Source organism: Zonotrichia leucophrys, chromosome 27 (assembly GCF_028769735.1).
Source record: "Zonotrichia leucophrys gambelii isolate GWCS_2022_RI chromosome 27, RI_Zleu_2.0, whole genome shotgun sequence".
NCBI lineage: Eukaryota > Metazoa > Chordata > Aves > Passeriformes > Passerellidae > Zonotrichia > Zonotrichia leucophrys.
The window spans coordinates 2,818,524-2,840,668 of NC_088196.1; the positions used below are offsets into that span (position 1 = coordinate 2,818,524).

The 22,145-nt window shown below is 41.3% G+C and overlaps 2 protein-coding genes across 2 annotated transcripts; one reads left to right on the forward strand and one right to left on the reverse strand.

The window, feature by feature from the left end:
* Positions 1-1,617: 1,617 nt before the first annotated feature.
* Positions 1,618-20,774, reverse strand: DHX8 (DEAH-box helicase 8). The gene is made up of 23 exons (XM_064733797.1): positions 20,654-20,774; positions 20,226-20,311; positions 19,578-19,650; positions 19,160-19,245; positions 18,444-18,553; positions 17,232-17,543; positions 16,366-16,510; positions 15,096-15,299; positions 14,707-14,794; positions 14,190-14,287; positions 13,542-13,689; positions 13,040-13,221; positions 12,448-12,642; positions 12,068-12,253; positions 10,235-10,445; positions 9,754-9,935; positions 8,955-9,095; positions 7,604-7,729; positions 6,672-6,809; positions 6,122-6,250; positions 4,192-4,388; positions 3,052-3,231; positions 1,618-2,110 (listed from the first exon to the last, which is right to left on the reverse strand). Exons 1-23 carry the CDS (start codon positions 20,763-20,765, stop codon positions 1,891-1,893), a joined length of 3,549 nt encoding a protein of 1,182 aa, XP_064589867.1. The 5' UTR covers positions 20,766-20,774; the 3' UTR covers positions 1,618-1,890.
* Positions 20,764-21,216, forward strand: LOC135458314 (uncharacterized). The gene has a single exon (XM_064733376.1). The coding sequence runs from the start codon at positions 20,764-20,766 to the stop codon at positions 21,214-21,216; it is 453 nt and encodes a 150-aa protein (XP_064589446.1).
* Positions 21,217-22,145: the final 929 nt, after the last annotated feature.

Below are 22,145 nucleotides of genomic sequence, written 5' to 3' on the forward strand. Positions count from 1 at the left end.
CTCTGCTGCTGCTTTGGTGTTCTGGCAGCTCTGCCCCTCCTGCCCTGCCCTGCCCAGCCCCTGGGCTGTGCCAGAAGAGAGGGTGAAGGGGAACCTTTCCTTTGGTATAAATTGCCTTTACTATTTATGAGTGTAAAAATATTATCATTAATAAATTGGTCTGTGTTGGGCCAGTGCAACCTCACTGAGTGCTCCTCCTTTACCTTCTGGGTTTGCTCCTCCCTTGGCACCTCCACCTGCAGCATTCCCAAGGATGTGACATTGATCCTTTGGGCCACCCCCTGCCCTCCCCTCCTGTCCTTTCCTTGACTCTCTGAGTCCAAAGTTACAAACTTTGTCATTCCCTTTAATTTTATGATGATACAACACGAGGGAAAGCTCAGGACATTGAACATCCCTGCTCACCTTTGCACAGAGAGGTATTTCCAACACAGTTACTTTTCAATGTGAAACATTCTTCCAATTCACTGTGTAAAACAACCAGCAAAGTACTTCTCCACATTTCAACAATAATTTTAGCAAATGTCCCAGTTTTAGAAAAAAAAAAAATAAGGTTTCTACAGTTATGGAGTCAAATAAATTTCATCTGTTAGTAACAAAAAAAATATTTTACAGATAGTTTGGGGCTGACATAGCACACTTCTTTTTAAAACAATAAACTGTTATACAATTTTTACATTTTAGCTGTAAGAGCTCATTCTATTACAAAAACCCAACAGCTGTGATGCCACCAAATACTGTAAGTGAAAATAAAGCACATGGCACATTGAATAAAAGGTCCAAACACTTGTAACCACTTACATTCCCAGATGGAATTAATGGCTGATAAACCCTGATGGGGATGAAGGGCAAGTCTTGCAGCCTGACCTGTGCCATTGTCCAAATATCTTCTAGCTGGGTTTCAAGAATTTTTCCTGCCTTATCCCAAAGCCAGAGATACTAAATATCTCACCACAGATGGCTTAAATAAAATACAAGTATTTACATTGCATGGGAAAATGCATAAACCTGGTAAAATAAAGAACAGGCTGCTCCCAAAAAGCAGTCACTGAGCAAGAACCTTAAGCAGGAATAAATCCCTTTTAGCAGGGTAAAAACACAAACTATTCCACCTTCTATTTGTCTGGTCACTCAGAACCCAATCAGGCTGGTCAGCAACCAGTTTTAAATCATTTTTTTGTGTTGTTCAGCTCAGCTCACCCAGACTCCTGAGTCTTAGATTTTGTCTCTTGAAAGGTGAACAACCAGTTCTAAATCACCATTTTTTGTGTTGTTCAGCTCAAAGCCCAGACTCCTGAGTCTTAGATTTTGTCTCTCAAAAATCTAAGGGGAAAAATTTCACTCAGCTCACCAGACCCTCAGCTGGTGAACGCTTTAAATCAATTTTTTGTTGTTCAGCTCAGTCTCCACCCAGACTCAGTCTGATTGCTCTGAAAGTGAACAACAGTTCTAAATCACCATTTTTGTGTTTAGCTAGCCCAGACCCTGATCTTAGATTTGTCTCTCAAAGAGGAATATCTAAAAGGGAACTAAAAATTCAGCTCAGTTCACCAGACTCTGGTCATAATTTTGTTCTTAAAGGGAATCTCTAAAGGAAGCTAAATTTAGCTATACCCAGACTCCTCAGTCTTAGATTTTGCCTCTTGAAAGATGAACAACCAGTTCACCATTTTTTGTGTTGTTTAGCTCAGTACCCAGACTCTGAGTCTTAGATTTTGTCTCTCAAAAGAGGAATCACTAAAGTGCTCCAAGCCCCACAGCTGTGCAGCTGCAGCACATCTGGGCTGCCCAGGCTGAGCTGCACGGGGCTGTGTGTGCCCAGGACAGTGGCAGCAGCGCACAGGCCCCGGCCCCACAGGGGCAGAGCAGCAGAGCCAGCGGGAGCAGAGCTCAGCGCCGGCGGAAGGCGCGCGAGATCCTCCAGGCGTTGGGCTCCTCGTAGCGGTTGTAGAGCGGCTCCAGCCTCTGCTGCTTCTTCTGCTTGCTCAGCTTGGTGGGGTCAGAGACCTTGAAGAAAGCTGGGGCAAACTCCACCAGCCAGCGAGGATCGATGGTTGTCACCTCCCTCATGTACTCCTTGGTGGTCAGCACCAGCTCGTGATACACCACCCTGGGAAAAGGGATGGAATGCTGAAAATCGGGTTTTGCAAACAAGAAGCAACAAGGAAAGGGCTGGAGGAGCTAAGCTTGCTCCTTTTAAGCTCCAGAAGAACCATCTAGAAGAGTTATCCCTCTGGATAAAGGACTGAGTAAGCCCAGTGCCTAAAAATTGCTTTTGTTAAAGTCTCCCTTCCAAACTACCTCTGTTCAATAGAAGGATTTGAAATTATTTATTTTCCTCCTCCTACTTCACAGCTACTCTTCAGCACAGAACTCCTCCATCCCATTTAAAACAATGCTCTGTCTCTTTAATACCCAGTGTTTTAAATCCCCTTCCACAATAAAGAAACAATTACAACTTCAGGCCTGGCCTTGGCTCCAAAAGTCAGTCTCATCTCTGCACAGGCACTAAGCTCAGCTGTCACAGACATCTTTTATGGAAAATCCTTTCCTTAGGATTTTTCCTCCTGAGAAGCTGAGAGGCCTCAGGAACAAAATGTAAGCAATGGTTATCTGCTGCTGTGGAATGCAACAGGTGCATCTGGGATTGGTCTCATGTGGTTGTTTCTAATTAATGGCCAATCACAGCTCAGCTGGCTCAGACTCTGTCCGAGCCACAAGCCTTTGTTATCATTCTTTCTTTTTCTATTCCTTGCTAGCCTTCTGATGAAATCCTTTCTTCTATTCTTTTTAGTATCATTTTAATATAATATATATCATAAAATAATAAATCAGCCTTCTGAAACGTGGAGTCAGATCCTCATCTCTTCCCTCATCCTCAGACCCCTCTGAACACCCTCAGCAGCAGAAAGAGACAAAATCAGACTTGAAACTTTTCTCACTGCTAAGGAATCAGGAGCCTCTGCCCAGATCTGTACTCCCCACACCACAGCTTTCTCTGTTATAAAGTCTGAGGAGAAACAGGAAATCCCATGCTCTTGCCTTCCTTACCATTCAGGCTGCCTGTTGAAGAGAGCACTGGATGGGTGGATGTAAACAACCTGCTGGTCAATGAGTGTCCTGTACCCTTCCTGGGGATCCTTCTTGGCTGCATTCCTGAAGAAGCCACTGCAAATTGCCTTCTGGACCCGGACTGTGGCCTTCCCACAGGACACCACATCCAGCTTATGCCTGCCAGGCAAGAGATAGAGAGAAAAAGATCAGAGCTCTGCAGATTTGGATGCAGCTACCAAAATGAGTTCAGCAAATTTTCTTTAGCTATTACAATGTAAGAACAGAAGACACAGTGTAAGAGCTTGAGTGAGAGATGTGGGACTTCAAAATGCAGTTTATTAAATCTAAGATGTTACAGAGTCCAGAGTTGTGGGTGGCAGAGCTGCACCTACAGCTGTCAGCTCCAGCTGCAGGCAGCCCTGGAGACCCTTAGTTTAGGTTACAATGCATTCTATACTTTTCTTTTGGTTACAATGCATTATTTACTTTTCTTTTGGTTACATTGCATTATATGCTTTTCTTTTGGTTACAATGCATTATAGACTTTTCTTTGGGTTACAATGCATTATATACTTTTCTTTTGGTTACAATGCATTATATACTTTTCTTTTGGTTACAATGCATTAGATGCTTTTCTTTGCTGAGCATCTTCATACAGTAGAACCAATCTATACCTTAACTTTTATCTCTAGCCCATCATAGCTACTGTAATTACCATATTCATGTTACTGTTCTCCAATCAAAGTCAGTACATTACAGTTTAAGCCAGAAGTTGTTTTCCAGTTTTCTTGCAGTGGAAAATTCTGAGACCTTTTTTCTACTTGCAACATTTGCTGCCTTATTTGCCTGTGCTATCTTTCTGATTGGTAAAAGCATCTTCTGGTTTGAATTAAGTTTATCTTTTGCTCTAAGCCATAAAAACCCCTTCTAACTAACACACCCTTTGTCTCCTTGGTTATCCAGTAAGACTGGCTCAGCAATTCTTTTCTTCTCTATCAAAACTTGCTTCCATCTCTATTCTTTCATCAAACTCTACATTCCAAAATCTTTCTGCTAAGCATCTGTGAGACTTTCTTGTCAAACTTTCATCCTTCCCAAGACCACAGAGTCAGAATTGTCCCTCCTTGATGTGCTCACCTGTCCATGATGCCCAACATCTGCTTGCGAATGTCCTGAGCCCGGCGTAGGGAACGGGCCTGGATGAAATTCTCATAGCACCAAGGATTTGAAAACTTATTGTTCTTCCAGGAATTGTACACAGCCAGCAGAGTGAGGTGGTCACCTTCTGTTTGATGGAACTTGGCTTTCTTTTGATCAGCAAGTGCTTGTTTATCCTAACACATAAAATATACATCGATATATAAGATATCATCATAGAGAAAATTCCTGGACAATAAGGATGACACAGGCTCCTTGTCATTCATATCATTTTTTAACTATCATTTTAAACCTATCATGATAATGATACAGGATTCATGTGGTATTTTTGGGGTCCCCCATGGCAGGAAGAAAATGTTTTTTAGAAATATTCATGTTCATGTTTTTAGAAATATTATACTATATTATACTATACTATACTATACTATACTATATTATACTATACTATATTATATTATACTATATTATATTAGATTAATTATATTATTATACTATACTATACTATACTATACTATACTATACTATACTATTATATTATATTATATTATATTATATTATATTATATTATATTATATTATATTATATTATATTATATTAATTATATATCATATCATATTATATTATACTATACTAAAACTATACTAAAGAACAGAGAAAGGATACAGACAAAAAGTTTAACAAGATACTAATTAAAAACTCACGATTCTCCAAAGTCCTGACATAGCTAGACTCTGATTGGTCATTAAGTAAAAACAATTCACATGTTGGATAAACAATTTCTAAACTACATTCCAAAGTAACAAAATAAGAAGAAACAAGTATTTTTTTCTTTTTCTCTGAAGGTTCTCAGCTTCCCAGAAAAAAAAAAATCCTGGTGAAGGGATTTTTCAGAAAATATAATAGTAACAGATTAAGACAACACAGAATGTTTTTTCAATCTCAGTCCCTATTTTTGAAAGAACACATCAAAGTAAATGGCTCCTTTATACTGCAGGAAGCCCATGCACACACTGCACTAACTGGTTTTCTTACTGCTCTACAAATTCTTTCAGTAATTCATCAAGAAATGTGAAGCAGCAGTTTGAGCCTGGTGATGCACACACCTCTCCCATCTGCACATAAAGCATTCATCAAATACTGCAGTTACATAGATCAGAGCTGAAGTAATGGATCCAAGACAAACCTGATCCCACAGCAGAGCCTGCTTTACCTACTGACTTTAAAGAAAGCAGCACAGGACAGAGGTGCCATGAAGAAACACTTTCTGAAAATTCAAAGGCAATCTGAACTGCAGAGCTGGGACTGACTTGGTTTTGGGTGTGTGTTTGTTGGGAAATGCAAGAGTGTCACAGATATATTTTATGAAAAATCCTTTTGACAGGATTTTTTCTCCTGAGAAGCTGGGAGGCCTCAGAAATGAAATGTAAACAATAATTATCTGCTGCTGTGGAATGCAACAGGTGCATCTGTGATTGGTCTCATGTGGTTGGTTTTAATTAATGGCCAATCACAGCTGGCTCAGACTCTGGTCAGTCACAAGATTTTATTATCATTCCTTCCTATTCCTTGCTAACCCTCTGATGAAATCCTTTCCTCTATTCTTTTAGTATAGTTTTAATATAATATATACATCATAAACTAATCAATCAGCCTTCTGAAACATGGAGTCAAGATCCTCATCTCTTCCCTGGGAACACCCCCACACAGGAGCAGTTTAAAGACTTTTCACTTCCCATCTCCAAATAAACTACCAACAGCACAGCTACAGGCCCTTACATGAAAAGGAACATTTGCACAGGCAAATCTTCTGACCAAATTACGAGTTTCTTTAGGGAAATATGCTCACTCCTAACCCCTGAAGCTTTCACACCCAGACTGTGACACCGCTGCCTCTGGCTCAGCTGCTCACCTTCGGCCTGTAGAACACGTTCTGCACAGACAGCATGGACACAATTGTCAGCATCTCCTCACTGCATCCCAGGTGCACTGACATGATCAACATCTTACACAGCATAGGCTCCAGGGGGAATTCTGCCATCTGCAAGAAAAATATTTCCAGGCATTCTGTGAAAAATCTCAAATCTTTCAGTGCAAAACAAAGCAATGCCCTTTCTCACATATTTATTTTGCAAAGAGGTGTGCTTGATCCACAATCACTTCACTCAACATGAAGCACATTATTTGTCTGTATTCACTATCACAAGAATATCCCAATACTTACAGGAAGTTTTTAGACATTAAAAAATGTAAATTTATGAATAAAAAGAAACACTAGTTGCTGTTTAAAAAGCAGAAGGCACTTTCAAGAAGCAGAAGGTATTTTTAAAAGGTATCTTTTTAAGGTACCTTAAAAACAGAAGGTACAGCAGAGCTGTGGTAAATGAAAAGCTACCAAAACCTACAAGAGAGTGACAGCAAAAGCAAACCAAGAATGCTAAGAGGGATTTTATTCTGCCTACCCTACGGCCCAGCCGAGTGAGCAGCCCCTCATCATCCAGAGCTCCCAGGGTGTAGAGCTGCTCCATGGCAGTAATCAGAGTTTCCATGGGGGGAGCATCCATGAAGTCAAAGGACAGCAAATCATTGATGCCCATAGCCTGGGAGGGATGGGAGAAAAACCAAGTTAAAACATTCAGAAGGAAAGCAACAAACTCCAGCCTGAGATATAACAGCAAACAGAGAGGCACTACACAACTTTAGGCAAGCCCAGCCTCATGTGCTTATCCTGACTGCAGGTGTGAATGCACAGCTGCCTTCCTGCACCTGAAATGAGGAGCACAGGCCACGGCATTCCTGCACTCCTCAGCTTTCTGCTCTGCTCTTCAGGTACTGCTCCACACCCCCCTCAAGCAACATGACTGAGCTGAGGAGAAACAGGAGCTGAATGCTGCTTTTGGGATTGTGTCTTGTAGAGCAGAGTGGCCTGACAGCTCCACAGGACTTTAGGTTGCTCCCAGAAGGGGAATGGCAGCAGCTCTCCCAGCCGTGCCTGGGTTAATCCAGCTCACACACCTCCACAGGGATGGTACACACTTAGACATGCCCAGGTTTGCAGCTCTAAACCCACTCTAAAACAATTTATCTCATCTGTTAACAATGGAAATGTCCCCTACAAAGGAAATGCTACTGCTGGAGATTTCTGTTTCTCCTATTTCCTGCAACTAACTGTTCTGTGCAGCTGAAGCTCATCATTTAGCTGGCTATCCAACAGAATAACCCTCAATAAAAAACACAGGAGCAAGCCCAGTGCCTGAGAACTGCTTTTGTTGAAATCTCCCTTCCAAACTACCTCTGTTCATTAAATCTAAAATTACAGCACTACTTCCTGAGACTCAAAGGCAGAAACTCATTTACTGACACACTTAGCAGGCTGGTTTGCTTCAATACCCACCTTCAGGGAGAGCACTGTGCTGGCCAGATTTGTTCTCTGGATTTCAGGCACGTTGGTGGTCAGCATCTCATCCGTAGGACGTCTGTTACAGCTGTAGCATTTCCTGGGCTGTTTTGCACTTTGCACCTGCTTGCTTGAGCTGAAGAACAAGGGAACAGGTACAAAAAACCAGGTGAAAACAAGTGAAATAAAATGGTTATGCACAAATTTACCTGTATTGATAGAAAGGCTTTCAATAGGCACAGACTCAAGGAGCTATCAGAAATGTGGGTTTATCATTTCCTCATTTTGCTCACTTGTGCTTGAAAACAAGTGAAATGAAACCAGGTGAAAACAAGTGAAATAAAATGGTTATTCACAATTTTACTTGAATTTAAAAAGAGTAGCTATTCAATAGGCACAGACTCAAGGAGCTATCAGAAATGTGGGTTTATCATTGCCTCATTTTGCTCACTTGTGGTTGAAAACAAGTGAAATAAAACCAGGTGAAAACAAGTGAAATAAAATGGTTATTCACAATTTTACTTGTATGGATAGAAAGGCTTTCAATACAACATGAAGTATGTACTCTGTAGGCACAGCCTCAAGGAGCTGTCAGAAATTTGAGTTTACCATTGTCTCATTTTGCTCACTTGTGGTTGAAAACAAGTGAAATAAAACGGTTATTCACAATTTTACTTGATTTTCAATACACCACAGGGAAGTATGTACTCTGTAGGCACAGCCTCAGGGAGTTATCACAAATGTGGGTTTATAGTTTTCTCATTTGGCTCACTTGTGCTTGAAAACAAGTGAAATAAAACCAGGTGAAAAATAAAATAAAATAGTTATTCACAATTTTACTTGATTTTCAATACACCACAGGGAAGTATGTACTCTGTAGGCATAGATTCAGGGAGCTATCACAAATGTGGGTTTATCATTGTCTCATTTTGCTCACTTGTGGTTGAAAACAAGTGAAATAAAATCAAGTGAAAACTAGTGAAATAAAATGGTTATTCACAATTTTACTAGTATGGATAGAAAGGCTTTCAGGGGAAAGGGAAGTATGTATTCTGTAGGCACAGCCTCAGGGAGCTATCACAAATGTGGGTTTATCATTGTTTCATTTTGCTCGCTTGTGCTTGAAAACAAGTGAAATAAAACCAGGTGAAAAATAAAATAAAATAGTTATTCACAATTTTACTTGACTTTCAATACACCACAGGGAAGTATGTATTCTGTAGGCATAGATTCAGGGAGTTATCACAAATGTGGGTTTATCACTGCCTCATTTTGCTCACTTGAGCTTGGATGCCACATTGGCAGGACACACAACACCCATGGGGAGAGACAAACACAGAATACCTACCTGGGAAATTGGTGTCACCACCAGCTGGTCAATTCCAGTCTTGGAGTTATAAACTTTCTGCTTCACAAAGCCAGGATCAACCACATAATAGATTCCATCAATAGTCAGAGATGTCTCTGCAATGTTGGTGGCAATGACAACCTGCAAATCAGAGTCTGAGTCAGCAGCAGCTCTGTGTCAGGCTGCCAAGAAAACCCCAGCACCCAACTTCATCCTCTGGTGTAACATGAGCAGTTTGTTACAAATGCAACCACTGTCACTTAATGGAGAAAGGAGAAATGTGCTCACAGGGAACAGAAGGAGATGTTATCCACAAAGATGGACAGGTTTTAAGTATCTACCTTTGTTTAAAGTTTGGGCAAAAAGGGAAAAGAGCGTGAAAAAATCCACAATTCAAAGCAAGACTGCACTGACTTCAGGGAGATTTTTTATCTATCACTCAGACACAGCCTGTATCCAGAGAAAAATCTCCCTGAGAATGTACTCTAGATATTCACTAGCTGCCTGGCAGGAAATTTACCTCCATCCAACATGAACTGCATTTAGATTTTAGATCTTTAGATTAACTAAAGTTAGCATCCATTAAATAACACACCAAGAACATTCCACACAGAGGTTTGCCCCACCAGATGTTTTTACATGTATTCAAAGGCTTAGATAACTTGATATGTACTCTAACAAAAATATGCTCTAAGCTGTAAATCATCTTTTCCCCAAATGTTTATCCTTTAAGCACTGTAATACACCCCACTATTAAAATATATCAGGAGAAGATGAGAGAGCTCAAAGATGAAATTACCTTTCTGCTGCCTGGTGGGGCTGGGTCAAAGATCCTGGTCTGCATTTCACTGGGCAAAGCTGAGTACACTGGCAGGATAATCAACTCTGGAACATCAGGTCCTAGAGATTTCATCCTCTCATAGAGGATTTCACAGGCAGTGTCAATCTCTTCCTGGCCAGTCAGAAAGACCAAAATGTCACCTACACAGGAAGTAAATTAAAACATCCACAGAATCAATTCTGTTCATTACAACTCCTGCATTTCCATCTTTTCATTCCTCATGTTTTCCATTGATGAGGATCCCCAACTTTTGCTAGCAACTCTTAGCCAAAGGTAACAAACTTCAGTCTTTTACCCAAAATTTTCAGCATTTTAGTTACTGTATTTACAAAAAAGAAAAAGCATTTTGCTCACATTACTAACATGATCCATCATTCATACAAAAATCTTGCTCAGAGATCTTTAAATCACCAATAACTCAAGACCATTTTCTACTCACCTGGTGGCTCTGTTAAATGGATCTGCATTACTGTAATCAGGCTGGCATCCAAATAATCTGTCTCTGGCTCTTTTGTGTACAGAATTTCTACTGGGTATGTTCTGCCAGGAATTGTGAAGATTGGTGCTTCATAGAAATACTGAGAGAATTTCACAGCATCCAGAGTTGCTGATGTCACTATCAGCTTCATGTCCTGCCGTTTCTGCACTGTCTGCAAGGAGAACAAAATTCTCAAGTCATTTATTGCCTTTGAAACTATCAAAATATGGTATTTGACTAAAATCAGATAAATACAACCAGCAATAAAAGGTGTTTTAACATCTGAGTAGAGGGGCAGCTCATCCCAGTACCCAGAATTTCACAAAATTGACCCCTGAGGTCCCATTTGAATCCTCCCTCAGCAACATTATCACAGGAAAGCTTTTGGCAGAGCAGGATGAGCAAAGCAAGAACACTCCCCTGTTCATCCACCATTATGAACATCCAGGATGGCAAATTCTCATTGTTCTGCTGCATTTTGCTTGCTCTGCCTGCACACAGAGCCCCATTTCACCAAGATTCAGACCATAAACCCTTAAGAACATTTGCTCTTGAAGCACATGCATGAACCTCATTTATGTGACTTCACCTTTGCCTGTGCTCTCCTGGCACTGTCATATTTTCTGGAAAAATCCCTTTCCCCAGGATTTTTCCAGAGGAGCTGAGAAGCCTCAGCTTCTCCTGTGTTTTGCTGTTTGGGAATGTGGCTGGAGATTGTTTATCCAACATGGGAATTGTTTTAACTTAATGGCCAATCGTGGTCAGGCTGTGTCAAGGCCCTGAGGAGTCAGGAGCTTTCATTATCATTTTTTGTGGCCTTCTGTCTGTAACCTTCCTCTATTCTTTAGTATAGTTTAGTATAGCATGATATAATGTGATTTAGCATGATATAATGTGATATAGCATGATGATATAATGGGATGTGATATAATGTGATGTGATATAGCATAATAAAATATAGCATAATATAGCATAATAAATATAGCATAATATAGCATAGTATAGCATAATATAATATAGTGTAGCATAATATAGCATAGTATAGCATAATATAATATAATATAATGTAATATAATGTAATATAATATAATATAACGTAATATAATATAATGTAATATATTATAATATAACATAATATAATATAATATAATGTAATATAAGGTAATGTAATGTAATATAATATAACGTAATATAACATAATGTAATATAGCATAATAATATAGCATAATATAATATAGTATAATATAGCATAAAGAATATAATATGGCACAATATGGCATAATATAATATAATATAATATAATATAATATAATATAATATAACATAGCACAATATAATATAATATAATATAGCACAATATAATATAGCACTATATAATATAGCACTATATAATATAGCACTATATAATAGCACTATATAATATAGCCCTATATAATATAGCACTATATAATATAGCACAATATATAATATAGCACAATATAATATAGCGCAATATATTATAGCACAATATAATATAACACTATATAATATAGCGCAATATAATAGAGCACAATATAATATAGCGCAATATAATAGAGCACAATATAATATAGCGCAATATAGCGCAATATAATATAGCGCAATATAATATAGCGCAATACAATATAGCGCAATACAATATAGCACAATATAATAATAAATTACCCTTCTAAGAACACGGAGTCAGATTCTCAATTCCTCCTTCATCCTGGGGACCCTGAAAATGCCCCACTTTCCTCCCCACGCTGAAAGCAGTAAAAATCCAGGCTGCATTACCTTCTTCAGGAGCCCAAAGAGCACATCAGTATGGATGGTCCTCTCGTGGGCCTCGTCCAGCATGATGATGGCGTACTGGGTGAGATCGGGGTCGATCAGGCACTCCCTCAGCAACATCCCATCTGTCATGTATTTGATGACAGTCTCGGGGCTGGTGCAGTCTTCAAATCTAATGGTGTAGCCAACCTGGAGGGAAGAGTTGCACAGAAATAGGAGTTACACAATTATCAGCCTCATTAACCCCCAGTTTGATTATTCCACAAATTCACTTTGCAGCTCACAGGGAACAGACAAATGGACACACAAGACAAGCAGCTCCAACACTGATTTTTCCTACTTTTCATGATTATTTTGGCATGTTCTTCAACATTGAAATTCACCTCTTGTCCCAAGCAGCAACCAAATTCCTCTGACACCCTCTTTGCAACAGACATTGCAGCCACTCTGCGAGGCTGAGTGCATCCAATCTTCCCTCTTGAGGTATATCCTGCCTCAGCCAGGTACTGGGTAATCTGGGTTGTTTTCCCAGATCCTGTCTCTCCAATAACAATCAGAATCTGGTTGTCATGCACAGCCTAGAAAACATCAGAAAACACACACTTGTTAAATCTTTTTTTAAATCAAAACAAACCAAACAAAATCAGCGTGGGCTATGTGGGACTAGATTGAGCAGCTCTTGCTTTTGCTTCAATTAACTCAGAATAAAAATCATGCTCCTATTGATCAAGTCAGCAACCTGTTTAAGTGCTCAGCTGACTTACTCACATGATCTTAGTATCAATTTTGACTTACATTAATAAATATCTGGCACCTCATTAAATATACAGATATATATAATACTTTAAAATATATATTGTGAGCTAAAGTTCTGCACTTAAAATTACCAGCTGGCTATACACCTATCAAAAATCCAAGAGTATTTATTTTAAATTACTGCTTGCTCAAACCAGAATGCCTTTTCATGAGTCTTACTTGTATCAGCTGCTCCTTGAGCCTGAAGATTGGGAGACTCTCTCTCTGCTCAATGATGGAAAGCTGGGTCTTCTTACCATAAGAAGCTTTGTTGCCACCAAATGCATGTTTCTTCCACTCTGGGATATCATTTGGCATCATCCCAATACCTCTCATGTTTGCAGCTATTTGTCTTCCATCCACTAGAAAAGAAACAGTTTCATCATTTACACATCCGGATTCACACAGCACAGACCCTGATGATCCTGCTCCAAGTTTTCCATCATCCAGGCCTTCTATTCTGTGTGTGTTTAAATGTTTTTCAGTTTCTAAGTGGATTACACCCACTATTACAGGATATGCCTGTACATGTCTCCTGACATTGCTATTTCCATTTCAGTGCAAAAGCATTTTTGTTTTGACTCACTTTTAAAATGTGGTAGACAAACATCCCATCAAGATATTTCTCCTGGGTTGCTGGAGCAGCACAAAAAAGGCACAGTTCAGCTGTGCTCAGACATACCATCAGGGAGAGGATCCACCCAGTGTGTGTTGAGGCCCATGGGGATGGAATCCATCTCTGCTTCCCTCTGGGCTTGTTTCAGCTCTCGCCTCTCTTTGGCTAAAGCGCTTTGCATCATGGCAGCCTGGGACAGGGAACCATCCGGGTTCTGCAGAGCAACAGGAAAAGATGTCAAGCACCACCATTCCTTCACCTTCAATATATCTTTTCTTTAAGAACATCTTCTAGAAATGCTTTTTAAATGTTAAATTTCGTTCATTAGATTTCCAGGGTATTTCCATCAGGCTGGCCTCATGAATTTTTATAGTCATAACTAATATGGAGCATCCTTACAGTGCCCAGTCAGAAGGATTACAGGCACAACCAATGAAAATATTTCTTTACTACTTTCTACTTTCAAAACATAAGAAAAAGCAAATCAGAGAAATTTTGTTCTAACACACCTATGTTAAATGGCATTTCAGTTCCATTATTCCACTTGACAGTCACCAGTTAAGTTAGAACCCAGCTTTATTTGGAAGGAGTTCAGTGGTTATGTTTTTCAGGGCTCTCAGTAATGAGCAGGTGGGAAACTGGTTATTTTTTAAATTCCTAAATATTTATATCATTTAATCAAGTACATTGGTTTTAGCCCTGGAAATCTCTTACCTTTACTATTTTAATGGGACTCATATCCATGCTCTGTTTAGTGTGACCTCGAAGAAATGGTGGCTCCTCTTCAACTAGCTCAATCTCAAGATCCTCATCTAAAATTCACAAGTGACAATTGTTACAGAAAAAATTAAACATCTCTTGGGTAGATAAAAGTGCCTCTTCAAATAATGCTTCCTGTGTATGCCTAAAGATATTCTTAAAACTCCTTATAATATTGAAGAACTCCTTAAAACATTAAAGATTAAATATTAAAGACTCCTTGGAATATTAAAGATATTCTTAAAACTCCTTAGGAGTTTTAAAAGTGAAAACACTGCAAATAAAAATGCACAGACAGGGCACATCTAAATGCCACTAATAATACAGCCACAGGAACCCTAGTTCCAAATATAAAGATGACAGCAAATGGTGTGATGCTTTATAGTTACTTCCATCATCAATATATTTTTGAATCAAAATACATCCAGAAAGACAAGGAATTTACAACAATAACACTGCTGGGAACTATTACCTTCTTCATCATCCACTTTAGGAAGAATCCCAGTCTCCTCATCAAAGTCAGGGAACTCTTCCTTGGAAAGCACATTGGCTGCAATCATCTGGGAACAGAATGAATACAATGTGAATATGTTCCCATGAATGAACATAACTCATGCCTGAGTCAGTTCTAAAACAGGAACAAAGGAACAAAGGAATGCTCCTGCATCCTGTATCCTCCCCCAGCCTCTGAGCAAGCCGTCCTTCTGCTACTCCAAACCCCAACTAAACAATCCCAGATCAGAAGCCAGCCAGTTAACGAGTAAATTACACAATCAATTAATCCAGGAGCTGAATTCTAGCTCATTAAACTCCCTGACAACTTCACCCCCTTTACCCCAGTCCCCTGAGTGCAGCACAGACCTGTTTGATCTCCCATTTCTCGGGGTCGGAGATGCGCGTGAGGCGTTTCCTCTCCAGGCTGTCGTCCTCCACCTCGGGGGCGCTCACCAGGGACAGGTGGCTGGGTCTGTCTGGGTTCCTCATGGAGCTCTCCTCGGTGCTTTCTCCAACCAGGTTCCTCCTACGGTTTGGGTTCAGGTCTTCCCCAGTGTCTTGATCAACATCCTGTGTCACGGACATATTTTATGAAAAATCCTTTTGCTACGATTTTTTTCTCCTGAGAAGCTGAGAGGCCTCAGAAATGAAATGTAAACAATAATTATCTGCTGCTGTGGAATGCAACAGATGCATCTGTGATTGGTCTCATGTGGTTGTTTCTAATTAATGGCCAATCCCAGTCCAGCTGTCTCAGACTCTCTGGTCAGTCCCAAAATTTTATTATCATTCCTCTCTATTCCTTGCTAGCCTTCTGATGAAATCCTTTCTTCTATTCTTTTAGTATAGTTTTAATATAGAATTTCCTTTTAATATATCATATATTAAAAGGAAATATATATATCATAAAATAATAAATCAGCCTTCCTTTTAATATATCATAATATATAATATTATAATATATTATATATATAATATATATATATTTTATATATAATATATATAAAATAATAAATCAGCCTTCCTTTTAATATATCATATATTAAAAGGAAATATATATATCATAAAATAATAAATCAGCCTTCTGAAACATGGAGTCAAGATTCTCATCTCTTCCCCCATCCTGGGACCCCTGTGAACACCACCACAATCCTGCATCAGATAGATTGGTTAATCAATCAGCTCTACACTATCAATCAGCTCTGCACTTCTCCTTATCTATTAACTCTGCCATTAACAGCCCATTCACAAAAAATGCTGGTTTGTAGGCTTTTTGGCTTTTTTCAGCTAAGAACATCCTCAGGCATGGAACACTCTCTGTCTTGGCAATAGTAGTGATTAAGTTTAAAATTAAAAGCTTCTCTCCTACTGAAAGAGGAAGACAAACAGCAACAGCTTGAGATTTGCCTTGACTCTTTGATATCATGTCAAGCCAAGAAATTGCCTCTTTAATATCATGTCAAGCCAAGAAACTACATCAAAACTAGAGAAAACGTGTAAAAATTAATAGGCTGCTTAAATACAGAATGGTAAATTAGTTTTTAACTCCAAACAGAATGGTTCTGCATTAGTTTCCAATCAAAAAGAGTGAAAAACAGCAAGAAGAGGCATCATTTTAAGAATTTTAGCACTGTACCTTCATGCTCAGGCTGGTTTTGGATCCAGTAAAAGACAACACTTTGACTTTCACTCTTTGTCCTTTGCTCACAACATCAGCAACGTTGGCAACCCGTCCTTCTCTTCGCAGCTCTGAGATGTGCACCAAACCTTCCCAACGCTTCCTGGAGTGAAACAGAGGGGCATGAGAGGGGCACATTATTACTCTGACAGCAACAGAGTTTAATATAGATTCTGAGTGATCTGAAGGGCTGTCAACAGACTGTGTATGTCCACAATCTGGTTTTTGTAATGAGAATTTTATAATTCTCCGCTGTCAAGTTTATTTTTCTGAAATATCCCTTCAAAGCCCAGAATTCCTGCTGGCAGCTTCATCACATCTCTAAGGTACCAGCAGAAAAGAGAACTGAGCTGAAGCAGTACCAGATCAATGTCACTGTCATATTTTCTGAAAAATGCCTTTGCTAGGATTTCTTCTCCTGGGACACTGAGAAGCCTCAGAGAAAAATGAAAACAATATTTGATTGGTTCTCCTGCATTTTGCTGCTTTGGAATGTGGTTTGGACATTGTTTACCAATTGGTCATTGTTTTATTGGTCATTGTTTTATTGGTTTCATGTTCATTGTTTTGACTTAATGACCAATCACAGCCCAGCTGTGTGACAGCTGGAAAGAGTCACAAGTTTTTCATTAATATCTTGTTAAGCCTTCTGTAAATATCCTTTCTCTAATCTTTAGTATAGTTTAGTATAGCATTCTTTAATATAACACAGATCATAAAATAACAAATTAGCCTTCTAAGAACATGGAGTCAGATTCTCAATTCCTCCTCCCTCTGGGGAACCCAGAGAATACCCCAGATCTCCAGGAAACATCAAAGGGTACCTCAGTCCTTCCAGCTGCACAAAGCACCCAAACTGCATGATGCTGGTGACTTTGCCATTGTAGATGTCCCCAATGGAAGGCTCCTCAGCTGGAGGTCGGTCTATGTGCTTGTCCCTCCACCTCTCATGGCTCTTCTCAAGGTATTTGTCCCGATCCCTGCGCTCCTTACTGGGGCTCCAACTCCTGCTCCTCGATCTGTATCTGGATTTTCCCCTGTTCCTGTCCCAGGTCCTGGAACGGGACCTGGAGCGCGATCGGTGCCTCCGCTTCCTGTCCCTGCTCCGGCTCCGGCTCCTCTTCCTTTTCTTCACCCTAAAAAACCAAAATTCCATCTCTGCAGGGCATTTCCACCTCAGGCAATGAGAGCAGCCCCAGTTCCATCTCTGCAGGGCATTTCCACCTCAAGCAATGGGAGCAGCCCCAACTCCATCTCTGCCAGAGGTGGAAATGCTCTGCAATGAGAGCAGCCCCAGTTCCATCTCTGCAGAGCATTTCCACCTCAGGCAATGAGAGCAGCCCCAGCTCCATCTCTGCCTGAGGTGGAAATGCTCTGCAATGAGAGCAGCCCCAGTTCCATCCCCACAGAGCATTTCCACCTCAGGCAATGAGAGCAGCCCCAGTTCCATCCCCACAGAGCATTTCCACCTCAGGCAATGAGAGCAGCCCCAGTTCCATCCCCACAGAGCATTTCCACCTCAGGCAATGAGAGCATTTCCACCTCAGGCAATGAGAGCAGCCCCAATTCCATCTCTGCCTGAGGTGGAAATGCTCTGCAATGAGAGCAGCCCCAGTTCCATCCCCACAGAGCATTTCCACCTCAGGCAATGAGAGCAGCCCCAGTTCCATCTCTGCAGAGCATTTCCACCTCAAGCAATGACAGCACCCCAATGCCATCTCTGCAGGGCATTTCCACCTCAGGCAATGGGAGCAGCCCCAATTCCATCCCCACAGTGCATTTCCACCTCAGGCAATGAGAGCAGCCCCAACTCCATCCCCACAGAGCATTTCCACCTCAGGCAATGAGAACAGCCCCAGCTCCATCTCTGCCTGAGGTAGAAATGCTCTGCAATGAGAGCAGCCCCAGTTCCATCTCTGCAGAGCATTTCCACCTCAGGCAATGAGAGCAGCCCCAACTCCATCCCCACAGAGCATTTCCACCTCAGGCAATGAGAGCAGCCAAGATATTCCCCCCCACACACACCAGGCACCCACCGATGGTCGCTGCTCCTCTGCTTGCCCTGCTTGTCTGCACTGGGCATCAGAGCCTCCAGCTCCTTCAGGGCATCAGCTGCCACTTTCACATCATCTTCATCCAGCATGTTCTGCAAGGACAGAAAACTGATGCCTCTTTCTGCAAAAGGGCTGATAAAGAGCTTGTCACAAAGAATTAATCTACAGAATTATCAGAATATCTGTATCTATTTAGAAAGAATACAAGATTAAAAAGTCTTAAAAAAAATTAAAAATGAGATTAAAAAAATCTTAAAAAATTAAAAAATGAGATAAAGAAAAAAAGGACTCTCCCTATTTGGCCACAATACTGAGACAATTCTGCTTTTATGCAATAGAAAGTTCCACCTTGTTACAGAAATAAGAAATGCAAGTCCCTCATAGCTTCTGAACATGCAATTATTAGTTTGAAACATATTGTTACTTTGAATATTACCAAAGGAAGGCCAGGCTACAAATTTCACGTCACAAGAGACTCATCTTCCACATATTCTGCAAAATAGTATCAACATGGCAACTGCTAACAGCTATTCTTTGCAACAATGTGCAGCAACACCAGCCTTCTACCTCTTCCACACTTCATCTCTCAAAGTTCACATTTATCCATGCATTAGACAGAGAAAAAAGGTTGAAACTAAAAAAAAAAAAATCAAAAGTTTTCACAGAATCACGAAAGAAATGTGAAATGACCACCTTACCCTGATGTTGGGATTGTCTGGCCTGCAAAGGGCTGGATACAATTCCCTCAACTTTTCTTTCTCTGATTTGGGTTTGACAACTGCCTCTGATTTTGAGATAAAAATAGAAACAAAAAAAAGCACAATGAAACACAAAATAGAACTGCTACAACAATTCACTCTTAATTTTTCTATGATTAAATATAAAATTTAATTTCCATCTGAATGCAAAGGCTGATACAGCTTTTACAGAGATTCAATTCAAGAAACAATGCGTTGCCTCCCTTCAAAGAAAATTCTGATTATTAGTGAGTATTTGAAAGGCAGAACACTCTGAGCAGCACACTCAGAATGAAAACAGCAGGATGCATGGTGCAATAGGATTTGCTTTAGAAAACTAAAACAGAAAACACAAACTCAGCCCACACTGAGCACTGACCTTTGCTCGTGGATGGTTTTGGTGGAGGCCGCATTGTCTGGATGAGACGTAGCAGGTTACTGATGAGGGAATCCTGACAAAAAAATCAATAAAATACTTCAGGAAATGCCAACAACACTTTCATTATGAGAATGCACAGGTGAGGGTTTATTAGCAGGACAAAAACCACTCAATTCTGAAGATGCAGGTCGATTTTTAGAAACTGTCATTGGGCTTTGTGTATGCCCTAAAAAGAACCCAAAAATAATTATGATGATTTCATCTAAGTGACTTTTCTGTTAATCATTTTAATCACCTATTTAATCCAAATAGAGCTATTCCTAAGGAATCAATAAACACAGCATATAAGCATCATAAGAACACTTAGGACAACATCTGCCTTCATGAAAAGTTGTTTCTTCCATATTTTATATGCTCAACATAACAATAAGCAGTTTGAGTCCTCAGAAAGATACTTTTTCAAAGAGTACAATAGTTTTTAAAAAATATGAAGAAGAGGAAGGCAGGGGAGACAGGAATGTCAGAAGCTCATTAGTATGTAATTTCCCAATAATAACTCCTCACAATTTTTCTATTTTTAAAGTAGAAAGTTCTATAAAACATAGCACGACAAGGATAATATATAAACAACGTTCAGGCGTCACTTACAGTGAACTCAGCGCCATTCTTCAGGAGAATTGCTTTAAACGTGTCAAACGTGGTATTCTTCTCGGCAAGACTTATCACAAACTCGGCTGTGAGGGAAAAGCATAAAGTAAATTGAAATAATAAAGTAAAAAGCAGAGTAAGGAGTGCACGAGGGGGCAGAAGCAGCTCAGGGCCCCTGTGGGGGGAGAAGCCCGGGGAGCTTCTCCTCAGCTCTCCCGGGACCAAAGCGTTCCCTCAGGCTCACAAATTGTATTTTTTGAAGAAAAAGAATGGTTTTTGATGTCTATATTCGAAAAGCACCTTTACAAAACACATCCAGCCCCACGGAAAGGGCTACTACGGCCCTCCTCATGCTGGCCTCTGCCCGGGAAGGCGCTGCCCACCGGAGCGCCCCGGAGGTGCCCGAAGGCCGCGGCCGCTCCGCTTACCCAGGTCCTTGTCGTTGATGCCCAGGTGGTTGTCGAGCTCGGTGCACACCTTGGACACCAGCGACAGGTACTCGAGCTTGGCGAGCTCCTCCGCCGCCGCCAGCTCCGCCATGGCCGCCACGGCCGCGTCCGGGGCGCGCCGGAAACGGCGCCGTGACGGGACAGGGGCGGGGCCGGAGAACAGCGGGGCGGGACTGGGCGGGGCCAGGGACAGCGGGGCGGGGCCCGGGGCGGGACTGGGCGGGGCCGGGGGACAGCGGGGCGGGGCCCGGGGCAGGACTGGGCGGGGCCGGGGCACAGAGGGGCGGGGCCCGGGGCGGGACTGGGCGGGGCCGGAGGACAGCGGGGCGGGGCTTGGGGCAGAGAGGCGGGGCCCGGGACGAGACCGGGCTGGACCGGGACGAGAGCGGGGCGGGGCCGGGGACAGCGGGGCGGGACCGGGACGAGAGCGGGCGGGACCGGGACGAGAGAGGGACGAGACCGGGCGGGACCGGGGACAGCGGGGCGGGACCGGGACGAGAGCGGGCGGGACCTGGGACGAGACCAGATCTGGTCGTGGATGAGACCAGGTGGGACCGAGACAGCGGGGCGGGACCCGCGACGAGACCGGGCCCGGCCGGGACAGTGAGCAGCGGGAAGGGATTGCCGGGCACCACGACAATGCGAAAAAAGAGAGAGGAAAAAAAAAGTGCAAGCAAAAATATCTAGACTGTGGTTGGCTTACACAGTGCCATGGCTCCTCTCACCTAGTGAAAGGTTTGTTTCTTCTTTATGACAAATGGGCAGTGTATGAGTAAGCAAAGGCATTTTTGTGCTGTTCTTGTGAGCCAGAGAAAGCTTCCTGAAGATAAGGAAAGCCCCGGATCTCTCTCAGGGAAGGTACCAAGGCTATCACCATGGCAATGTGGAGAAAGTTAAAAGATACAGACTTTGATTGGCTCACAGAGTGACATGGCTCCTTTTCACCTATTGAGAGTTTTGTTTCTTTCTTATGACCAATGGACAGCGTATGGGTTTGTTAAGTAAATGTAAATATCCTGTAAAACTGTAAAGGCAACATGTTGCTTTAATAAACGCCCCTTATACAGCCTTCGGATCTGAGTCTTGCACCGTGTGGTGCTCTACAGCAACATCTGTGTTCCTTAAGTAAATGTAAACATCTTGTAAAACTATAAAAGCAACACGTTGCTTCAATAAATAAGTGTAAACAGCATTCTGAGTGAGTCCTGCTTTGTGCTCTGTGGGACTCTATAGCAACATCATCCCTGTCACAGACATATTTTATGAAAAATCCTTTCCTTAGGATTTTTTCTCCTGAGAAGCTGAGAGGCCTCAGGAACAAAATGTAAACAATGGTTATCTGCTGCTGTGGAATGCAACAGGTGCATCTGTGATTGGTCTCATGTGGTTGTTTCTAATTAATGGCCAATCCCAGTCTGGCTGTCTCAGACTCTCTGGTCAGTCACAAAATTTTATCATCATTCCATCCCTT